This window comes from Pteropus alecto, unplaced genomic scaffold, assembly GCF_000325575.1.
Source record: "Pteropus alecto unplaced genomic scaffold, ASM32557v1 scaffold113, whole genome shotgun sequence".
NCBI lineage: Eukaryota > Metazoa > Chordata > Mammalia > Chiroptera > Pteropodidae > Pteropus > Pteropus alecto.
The window spans coordinates 5,675,989-5,687,368 of NW_006433949.1; the positions used below are offsets into that span (position 1 = coordinate 5,675,989).

The following is an 11,380-nucleotide window of genomic DNA, read 5'->3' on the forward strand; positions in this document are numbered from 1 at the left end:
GTCCAGGGGCTGTCTCGGGCGCTTTTTTGTGCTCCTGACTCGAGAAGAAAGAACGGTACATAAATTGTGGGGTCGAAGTCAAGTCATGGGTAGGTAAGGTGGGGCCCTTCTCTGTCTTATCTGTGGTATTTCCAGAACATGAACCTTCCCTTCCTCTGCCTGGCATCCCACATTCCAGCTTCCCCAAAGCTCTACTCCCACCCCTTCCCAGACAGGTTTCTAGAGGGGAGGGGTTTTCCTCTTCAGCTTTAGTGGTTCACAGCTGCTGTCTTAGAGATGGGGACACCGGGCCCCTGGGCAGAGCACTTGGAGAAACACAGACCTTCATGTTTGGGGGCTAGTCCCTCCCTTCCTACTCAGCCCAGGTGTAACTCCACACCACCCCTGTGGCTTTCCACCCTTTCAGATCAAGATGCTGTCGGATCGGAAACGGGAGTTGGAGCATCGTCTCAGTGCCACATTAGAAGAAAATGACCTGCTCCAAGGAACTGTGGAAGAGCTACAGGACCGGGTGCTGATCCTGGAGAGGCAGGGCCATGACAAAGACCTGCAGGTACTGGTGCGAAAAAGCTGTCCTGTAGGACTAGGGCCAGACAAAAGGAGTGCTTAGCTGCCTAGCTGGAAGGAAAGGCTGGGAGGCCAGTGCCACTTCCAAGGTCAGGAGTGGGTGCTGTCTCCCTGCGGGCCTGGTTGTAGCTCTCGGGCACTCATTCACTTGGCTGTCGAGAAAAATTGCATCTGCTACCCACAGGTCATCCTTTCATTTTGTTCTGGGCCACTAGCCCCTAGAGCAGTTTTACAGAGTTCTTTCTGGGCTGTTAACATGGAACACCGGGGGTGTCATTTTGCCTCTTGGGGTTTGAGAAACCTGCTAGGGATTTCAGAGGGAGCCTGTGACTTTCTGTGTTTGGCTCACAATGCTCTCTGCGGCTCCTTTCCCAGACTGATGGATTTAGTTGGCTGGCACTGAGCAGAAACCAAGAAGCTGCCCACTGAACACAGCAAGACATATCCTGCTTCTGCCAGTTGCTAGAAAAGGCATAGGCTGACCCCTTTGTGAGCCTAATTAGCCTCTTTTTCCCCCCACCCCGCCTAAAGGAAATTGCTTCATGGCCATATTTGTCCTTATTTGGGAACTGGCACCTGAATTCCCAAACTCACACTTGACAAGAAACAACCTCCTAAACAAGATAATCACTTCCAGCCTCCCCAGAAATAGAGTGTAGCATCTGCTGCCAAGAAAGCTTTGCCGACTGGCCTCGTAGCACCCGGGGCTAGTGGCTAAGAGTGCGCTGCTTCCCCTTGAGCATCCTCTGGGCATGCCAGGGAGTGGAATAGATTTCGGCAGTGTCATTTGTGTAGAGGTGGTCAGCCAAGTATGCTTGAGTATCATGTGGGTCACCATCCCAAAGACCAGGCCATGGAAGGTCCCCTGGGCTCAGTGGTCAGCTGCTGAGGAAAGCCCTGGGTTGTGAGATAAAGAAACATTTTAGGCTAAGATCATTGTTACCTTATTCACACCATCAGCTAAGCTGCCACCTGAGTGATGAACCTCCTTAAGGGAAAATTATCAATTTTTCTCCCTCCATGATTTTTGTACATTCCACGGGGAACTTTGCATATATCAGGGCCTCAGTAAAGCGTGAATAGATAATAATGAATGCTTGGTAAAGCCTCACAGCAGCTTTCAAGGTAGAAAAGAGTTTGTTCATTATTTTAAGGTTGATAATGATAATAGTGGTGAACATGTCAGTGATTCTTTACAGGAAACAGAGTGTGTTTCTAAAACTGAGGCTTACTAAAAGTGAATCATTTATCCAAAGTGGCATGATAAGTCCTTGGTAAAATCGAGAATAGGACCCTCCCACCTGCTTTACCTGGTGCTCAGTGTAGCATATCACACTGGCCTCTGCGAGTCCGTGTTTGACCAGCACTTATTACCCTCTCCTGAGAGCGGAGTATGGAGAGGAGAAGGAAAAGGAGGACATAAGAAATGGAAAAATTGCCCCCACCTAAAATAAACTTCCATTCGGTCATGAATTCACAAATGGAAGGTCCTGTTTCAAATCAGGAATTGGCGACCTGGAGATGGGGAAGAGGTGGAACCAGTGTGGACCATCCAGAAACTGGCTGGCACAGTGGACTGTGTGTTCTCTAGCCGCAGGAGTCCCGAGTCACATCTCATTCCTGTCCTCGCCATCTACACAACTGCTTTCTTCTGACTGGGCTGCTTCTGCAGTGGAAGAATGTCACTCGCTCCAGAGCCTGTATCACGTCAGGCAGTTCCCACTCTGATTCGGAAAATCTGCATTTATGGGCTGAATCCTTGTATTTTTCAACTATTTGTAGTTCTTGTTCTTCACATGAAACTCCTTAAGCTGCTGCTAATGACCAGTGTTCTCCAGAAGGCCCTTTCTGTTGCTGAAATGGCCCATACTGATACAGAATTAAAATTCCAGGGTACTCAGGTAGTAGCCGAGTGGTTCTAAATCATAGACATGTAGAGCCTAGTGGCCTTGGAATGTAGATAATCTCATGATTTTAATCCTTTTCCTCAGACAAGGGATGAGAGGCAGGCTGAGCAGGCAGGGTAATAGGCCTGCTGCAGTCAGAGTAGCCCTCCTTTGATCTGATTCACTCTGTAATTGGAGTTCTGCCTTCAAACACAGATTTTTAAACCACTGATCAAATCTGATTTTTTTTTTTTCAGGCTGAGAATAGGGATAAGAATTATTAGGGACCTGATCAATTTTTGCTAAACTTTTAATACTCAGTAAAGGATTTTGTCCCTTTAAGGGCAGCTTAACTGCCCTATTTCATACCCAGCTGGGCATCTTACAGATATGTGTAGGGGTCTTGTCCTGGTGAGTGGTTGGATTTCATCAGCAGAGAGCACAGGTCGCACTGTGAGGTGACTCAGGAAACAGGTGACCTGGAGTCTGGACCTCGCTCAGACGTTGAGCGGGTACTGTTGGGTAAATCACTTAACATCACACTGTCTCAGTTTCCTCAGCAGAATGGGGAGAGTGCCCCCACTTCTGCCACCATTAGGGCTTGAGTATTGTGAGCTTGAACTTGGTATACTGTACAAACACAAGGCATTTGATATCCTCCTTACCCATACATTTAATACATTTAGTATCATCTTTTTTATATAAAGGATGGTATTCTTATTTTAGAGGGTTCTTATATTTTAATAGGCTCTTCTCTGGTTTGGTTCAGTTTCTCTGCCTAGTCCATAGATCAGTTATTGACCAGAGAGGACAGAGAGGTCTTTTGTTCTCTTGCTGTTATAATTAATTAAGCACCTTCGAGTGTGCATGAGTAATTGAACTAATTTTGTCCAGGGCAGAAGAAGTTGTACTTACCTGTGCTGAACTTCTCCTGCTGAGATGTATGTGGAGTTGCCTAGAAAATAATTGTAAAGCACTTTGCCAGTTTAGTATGCCGTTTGTAACTGTGCCAAATGCTTCCTAGGAATGTCTTTTTTTTTTTTTTTTTTTTTTTAATCCTAATTTCTTTTTTCTGAGTTTCCTCAAAACCGGGGTTGGAGGAGTTCCCACTGGACCAGCAGGTATTGCTGATCCATGGGAACTGTGCAGAGCAGGCTCGCCAGTTCCTTTTTCATTCTCTGAACAGCCAGGCTTCAAACTCTTCCTAGTTAAGGCATATCTGGACCACTGGTGCCATTAGCCCATTGTTCTCTAATACCGACTAGCAGAGGTGAGGCTCCCAGGACACTTGAAGAATTGACCGAAGGCTCTGCAAGGTAGCTTCCTCCATTCATGAGAACTACAGGGCTCTGAATCGCTGTCTGCCACCCCTTGATCTCTGTCTGCATCTCTGTGCTGGAGCCACAAGCCCACCGGGCCAACAGTGTGGAAAAGACAGTACAGTGTCTGCTCTGTTTTTAATAAACAGGTGTCACCCAAGAAATGCCATTTTATAAGAGAAGAGATTAGTTAAATCCCAGGAAGTTCTTCCCCTAATTCCCCCCCAAAAAGAATCTCTTGGTTTGGGGGGCAGTCTGCAAATACAAGAGTAGATAACATTTCTCCTGTGCAGGTACAATATGTGGACAGTCATAGAGGTTAACAAATGGATTAAGATACTGCAATTAGAGTCTTATGTTAAAAGCAACTGTAGCGATGGAGTGAACTAGTAAGAGTATGGCATTTAGCAGTCGTGGTGAAGTTGGCCCTTACATTCAGCAGTAGTAATGTCACCAGATAGCAGTGCCCTGTTTGGACTCCACAGGAAAGGGGCCACAGAGAATACAGATGGGCGAAGTAGCAGCAGCGAGAGAGACAGAAGGAGCCCTGGCCGGTAAACCATGATACCTGTGTTGCTGTCCCCGCTCTGCCACTGGCATCGCCCTCTCTCTCCAAGCCTAAAATGCTGTGCACGGGCCCTCCCAGGTGCAGGGCTTTGTCTGTAAACAGTGAGGTGTGACACAGAAGGGAAGAGACTGCTTTTCCGATGGGTTTGGGAACTCTTGATATTACTGTGCAGATGTTATTCCAAATCCTATCCCCAGCTCTTTCCCAAATAACTTTAACTTTTTCACTACAATACAACATACCTAAGGTAAAGCATGCAGACCTCAAAAGGATAGGCCAGTGAATTTTTACAAGTATATACACCTATGGAACCACCACCCAGATCAACATATTGCCCGTTATCAGCACCCCACAAGCCTCCCGCTTGCCCCCTCCCAGTCAGTACGCTACCACTTCCTCAAAAACAAACCTCTATTTCAGCTTTCATCTCTTATATCTCAGTGAAGTTTTGGCACTTTTTATGAATGGAATCATACATTATATATTGTCTTATGCCTGGCTTTTGCTCCACCTTGTGTCTATGAAATTCACCCATGTTGTGGCATATAGTTACAGTACGTTCTTTCGTCACTGCAGTATAGTATTCCAACGTGTGAATCTATCCATTCTGTTTTTATTGCGATTTGGATTGTTTCCCATTGGTGGCTCTTACGAATAATGCTGCTGTGAACATCCCGTTTCTCTTTTGTGCACATAGGTGGCCACTTGTGTTGGGTCTGTGTGCCTGAAGAGTGGAACTGCTGGGTCCTAGGAGAGGCATATATTTCACTCATTAGAAAATGCCAAACAGTCTTCCAAAGTGGTCGTCCATCTTCCACTCCCTGCAGCAGTGAGAGTCCACATCTTCATCGGCACTTGATATTATCTAGTTAGTTAGTTAGTTAGTTAGTTAGTTAGTTAGTTAGTTAGTTAGTTTAGCCATTCAGGTGAAAATCTGATAGTATCTTACTGTGTGTACGTGTTTGATTTTTACTATGGAGAATTTCAGACAAACTCAAGAATAGTGTAATGATGGTCCGTATACCCCCTCACTGAGCTCTGCAAACCGTCAGTCTCTGACCAGTCCTGCCCCGTTTTTCTTACATCTACCTCCTCATCTCTTGTACTATTTTAAAATAAATCCCATAGTTAGATTTCTTTCTGTCACCACATATAGAAATCTAACTATGGGAGGTGAACACACAGTGTAAATATATATCTGCCTTACTGTTAAAATGTACAGCTGAAACTTACTGGATTTTGTTAAGCAATGTCACCATAAAAATTAATTAATTAAATCACAGAATTTTTTTATACTTTCATTTGTATATAATACCTCATCTGAATACCTCTAAATGATAAGAACTTTAAAAATACAACCACAGGACTATTATACCTGAAAAACTTAGCAATAATTCCTTAATATCAAATGTGTAGTCAGTGTTCAAATTTTCAAGTATGTTGTAAATATCAAAATTATTTTTCACATTTTTCATTTGAATCGAGGTACAAATTAAAATAAGCCTACACATTGCCGTTGGTTAATGTTTCTTTAAGTCTCTTAATGCATAGGTTCCCCCTTTATCTTTTTTCCCCCTTGAAATGTATTTGTTGAAGAAACTGAGCTGCTTGTCCTTTGTACCAATTTCCCAAATCTGGATTTTGTTGACTGTATCTCCCTAATATAGTCTAGCATGCCCCTCCCTCCTCTGTATTTTTGTTAGTTGGTGGTTGGATCTAGAAGCGTGATTAGGTTCTGTGTCAGTTTTCCTTGCTTGTTTTGGTGTTGGCAAGCCTCACTGCTGTTTGCTGTCTCTTTGAAAGCTGCATCAAAGCCAGCTGGAGCTCCAGGAGGTGCGGCTGTCCTGCAGGCAGCTACAGGTGAAGGTGGAAGAGCTCACCGAGGAGAGGAGTCTGCAGAGCTCCGCGGCCACCAGCACATCCCTGTTGTCTGAGATAGAGCAGAGCATGGAGGCCGAGGAGCTGGAGCAAGAGAGAGAGCAGGTGCTGACATCCTTGTCTCTCTGGCATGTGAGGTTGCCTGGGGATTCTGGGGGCAGGCCCTGGACTTTAAGAGGCCGTCACTCCTCCTTGTCGCCCCGTTGCCTCTTGAGAAATGCTTGTTAACTAATCATCAGCCTCATATCTCTTGTACTGAGAGGGTTCTAGATCACTCGTGATCCATCCAGTTAGCTGGCTTTTCATACTACTCGTAACCAGTCATTCCCCTAGTCGTGCACTGACTCCCACCAAAGTAACCGACTATATAAAGAGGTGCTTCATTTGGCAAATGGGAGGGGCTAGAGGGCAGGGAAAATAAGAATTGGGAGTCTGTATCGATGTGCTGGACCCAGAGTAGGTATCAGTATTTCTTGAGACAGGTAATTAAAAAAAAACTCTCCTAGAACTAGTATCTTGGGTTCTTGGGTTCATATACGAGAAAAAGATGACCAGGTGGCAGTATGTGCTAGAGCCCATAATCAAGAATAATTCTTTGCTGGGCAGCTGAGACTGCAGCTCTGGGAAGCCTACTGCCAGGTTCGCTATCTCTGCTCACACCTTCGAGGAAACGACAGTGCTGACTCGGCCGTCTCCACGGACTCCTCAATGGACGAGTCTTCAGAAACCTCATCTGCCAAGGACGTGCCAGCCGGCAGCTTGCGCACTGCCCTCAACGAGCTCAAGAGACTGATACAGAGCATTGTGGATGGCATGGAGCCCACGGTAAGAGGCCAGGCTGAGAAGCTTCTAACCTGCAGGGCCTGGTTAGTGGGAGGTTGGAACCAAACACAGAGCGAGGCCAACCCTGAACTGGAACCTTATAAAATCTGCAAGAATTTCTCCTGAGCCCTTGAGAGCAGGTGAATACTGATGATCAAGCAGAGGGACCACGTGCCAGGGAATGGAAAGCTTCACAAATATAGTACATATAGTACATACAGGCCATGGCGGCCTCTAATTAAAAGGCTTTTCTTAGAAGCTTTGAATAGAGAAATTTGGATCCAGGTAAAAACTGTAAGTTACTTTTCTGTAGCTCATTGGTCCTAGCGGCGGGGTTAGCTATGAGCAGGCACGCTTAAAAGATAGATCTGAAGCTTCCGCTAAAAGGATATAAGTGAGCACAGAAAGTTGAAAAGATCAACCACAAGGGCCTTTTGGAATTCCAGATGTGGAGGAGAGGCATGTCCCCAGGGGGCCTCCTGGCAGACTGGCATTTCTTCTGGCTTCGTGACAGATTTCTGCCAGCCTTGCTTTCTGTTCACACTCCTGGCTCTCAGGCTATTGTTTCTCCATGGCTTTCATCCTCCTAAGGAATAGTTGTGTCATTCTGCCCATATTAGATGAAGTAAGATGAAAGGTGGCTGTCCTTAGCTGACCATGCCCTGATGATTTGTGGAATGTGGTACAGTGTTGAGGCTGGGTCATGGCGGGAGGAGGGAGCTGTTGGAGTGAGGTGTGCTGTCCACGCCACTCAATTGCCCTTCTCTGAAGCCTGAAACAAAAGTAAAATGAATGTCTAGCTATTGTTTGCAGGTTGAAATTGAGCAAGAGAATCTCTCTCCTCTAACCCTTTCTTCCTTCCTTCCTTCCTTCGTCTCTGTTTTCTTTCTCTCCTTCCCACTCTCTGCTCCATCTCCTGCTGTCTCGCTCTCCCCCAAACTGAACCATCTCTCCGCTCCCCTCCCCATCGCTCTTGTCTGCCCTCACCAACTCACCCCTCTCCTCCCCATCTCTCCCGCTGACCGTCTCCCTGCTCCCCTCCATTCTCGACATCTCCCTGGTTGTCTGGCTCGCTCTCCTTGCTGTCAGAGCTCCCGGAGAATTGACGATGACTCCTTAGAAGAACAGATAAGGCAGACCAGTGAGGATTCGAGAGCCCTAAGGGAACTCATGGAGGGAGAGAGGGGAAAACTGAGGCAAAGCCTAGAAGAGCTGCAGCGGCTCCACAGCCAGGTGAGCGCCCCCGTCCTCAGCCAGTGCAGGGAATGTGCACGTGTCCCCGGACTCTCTTGGGACCCTGGTGAGTTTCCCTCTCCCACGTCTATCTGAGAAGAGGGTTTCTTCTGACAGATCCTCAGAGGACAGTGACCTGAAGTTGAGGTGAGCTGGTTGTCTTCAAGAGAAGAAGCCAGTCCCCTGGTTTAGCCCAAAGTAGAATTGTCAGGGATAAGAATAGCTGACCCTCCATTTCCTCCAGCGGTATACTGCCTGCTACAGAGCCTGAGTGATCTGGTGGTTTCTGACAGTTTAAAGTGTCACAGCTCCCAGCACACTTCGGGATGCAGCTTTTGAGCAGGGAAGTCTGCAAACCAGGGATTGATCTTTGCAGGCCTCTTCTCTCTTTGTAAGTGCCATCACCTCCGCCAGCCTGTTTTTCAGCTTTAGAAGCACTGACTGCTGTTCTTGCTGTTCCTTCCCTGTTTGATCATGATTTCATCTCTCTCGAGGACACTGGCGAACGACATCTATATTCTGATCTGAAAAAGTTTTAAAGGGCTTAGTAGCTGGCCCCACCCAGAAAGGAGCTTCTAAATGTATCCATCCTAGGAGATAAATAAAAGCTCTTCCTTTTGACTAGGATCATGTGTAGAGGTTCTGTCCCACTTAGGGGTGGGCACCAAACATGCAGCATTTTACACCCGGCTCCCACCCAGCCTGCCCCCTTCTTTCCTTGTCCAAAGCTAGTCACCTCTTCCTTCTGCACAAGACCACTGAGAGGTGGAGTTTAAGCCTGGCTTTCACTTCAGTCAGTATTTCTTAAATTCAAAGGATCTTAGAAATAAACTCTTTTGGGGGGCCGTGCCCATTAGACTTTCTAATATTATTCTCTTAGAGGGTACTGGGAGTCCCACCCACAGCCACTGCCACACTCACTGTGAGTGACCAGATACCAAGGACAGAGGGTTGCTGTTGAAAGCTTGTTCCTGGCCAGGCGTGGGGAGTGGTGTTAGGCAGCCAGACATTCTCATGCCTAAAACCTAAGGCCCTCAGACGGTCCTTTGGCCAGAGAGTAGTTCAGGCTGAGGGACAGATCTTCCAAACTAGAAAAATAAAGTGCAAGAGAAAGTGGATCTAAAAGTCCTTCGAATTAATTAAAGTTTTATCTATTTTAAAGCCTATTTAAACTTCTGTGGAGCGCTTCGGCTTATCAGCTCTTTGATACTGGCAGTTTTTTTGTTTTATTTCATTGCCTCTCAGAATTATAAAACTAGAAAACACCAGAGGGCATTATTTCATTCAGAAACATAAGCAAGGTGTAGGTTGCCGAGTCTGGTGTGGAACTATTTAGGAGGCCATCTGCAATTTTCGGCCTTCCTGCAGCCCAGTCACCCTCCACAGCTTGAAAACGGGACAGGCAACCTTGGCAAGTTCTGGATTGACTTCCCATCCTCTAGGAACGGGAATCCTCTAGCCCTCGCGACCCCGTGGTCTGTGCATTGCTGCCACGCAGCCTCGTTTCCTGTCTTTTGCACGTCACCTCCTTTGCTTTAGCAGAATTGAACAGAGGCTGCGAGAGGACAAGGCACACACTCCCCCTGCTTTCTCACATCTGGGTCTTTTCTCCGGCTCTTCCTGTCTGCCTAGAAGACTCTCCCTGCCACCTGCGCATGTCTCTACTCAGCGTTCAAGTTCCTGAGCAGGTTTTACTTCCTCCTTGAAACTCTCGATTCCCTTCCTCATGCAGCCTCCCTCGACGCACTGTGTCATGGTTGCCCTTGCTCTCCCACCTCATCTTCCTAGTCCAACCTTAGACCCCCACGAGGACAAGCTCGAGGTCTGGCTTATTTTTATCATCTCCTAAAGCATCTAGCACAGCGCCTTGCCTAGAGTAAGCACTCAAATAATTGTCAAACAAAAAGGCAAATAAAGGCCTAGATATATAAATTCAGAATGATTTCTTTGATGCTATTCAGCCTTGAAGACACCCACCTTATTTGGGAAAAGTGGATTTCAAGGTGGCTGTAACCTGTCCTTGTATAAACAAGACAGATCAATCTTCATGACAGCCATCGGCGTAGATCCCAAAAGAGGGGGCGTGGGAGAGGGGAGAGAATGGAGTTTACAACCGCATGCCAGGCTCTGAACTGGGTCTTGGGTGGTATTCATCTTCTTCGATCTTCACAACAACTTGATGGTGGGGAATAGTGTTTTTTTCCCCCTGCTTTTTATGAAAAGTATGTATAGCTCAGGGCAAGTTCCTTGTCACTTCTAAGGCAGCTAGCTGGTGGTCTCTACCTTGACCAGGTTTTCCAGGTCAAAGCAAAAAGTTCTTGTGGAGTTGTATCTGGAGCATATGAAATGTTGGCATTTCCTGCCTGGCATGTACTTTTAATCTGTCACTTACTCAGCTGGCAGAACACCTGGCTGGCCCACGGCCGGCCGGAGGCCATGTCAGACCTCATTTGGTCTGAGGTCTGCCTGTCTCTGCCAGCCGCTTCCTGGGTCTTGAGTTCTGGCCTGCCAGGCTGCAGAACCTGCTAACAAATAGGGTGAGGCTGGGCTTCTCACCTTCCGCCTGGTCTGCCTCAGGGCTAGCTGCATATGCCTGCCACGACCCCTGCCGGTGCCTTAGCCTGTTCTCCCCTACGCCTTCTAACCCTGCTCACTGGAGCTGTCCCCACCACAAAAGCCCCAGAGCTGGCAACTCTGCTGTCTTAGTCTGGAGGGTCTAAAGTGTCTCCAGGAAAACTTCATCTTCAGCCTTAGTCCTGGGGCCTTTGCTCAGTTTCATTCTGTCTGAGGATGATTAGTCCTGGGACTCAAAGAGCAGAGAGGTATACTGAAAGGTGATGTCTGTCCCCTAGTGAGAAGGACAGATCTGTATGGATAGTTCTTCCCTTGCAAAAATATCAAAGCATGTCCAATATTTAACAAGAGGGCGAGGCCAGGCATCCTGACTGCAGTCTGATATTGTTGACTGAGGAGAAAGGGCTCCCACCCTCCCATTCATTCAACAAATATTTATTGAAAACTCTACCAGTCAAAGTTTCTGGTTGCAAACAGCAGAAACTCACTCAGCTTAAGCAGAAAGAGAATCTGTTAGAATTAAATCTGATAGC

At 46.9% G+C, this 11,380-nt stretch overlaps 1 protein-coding gene across 1 annotated transcript in view; it reads left to right on the forward strand.

Moving 5' to 3' along the window:
- The window catches only part of BICDL1 (BICD family like cargo adaptor 1), an 81,432-nt gene that overhangs the window by 58,782 nt on the left and 11,270 nt on the right, over positions 1–11,380 (forward strand). Inside the window, exons 4-7 of the mRNA XM_015586850.2 lie at positions 407–553; positions 6,144–6,323; positions 6,825–7,043; positions 8,130–8,273. Of these exons, the coding sequence (XP_015442336.1) occupies positions 407–553; positions 6,144–6,323; positions 6,825–7,043; positions 8,130–8,273 (690 nt within the window). The remainder of the gene's footprint in view (positions 1–406; positions 554–6,143; positions 6,324–6,824; positions 7,044–8,129; positions 8,274–11,380) is intronic.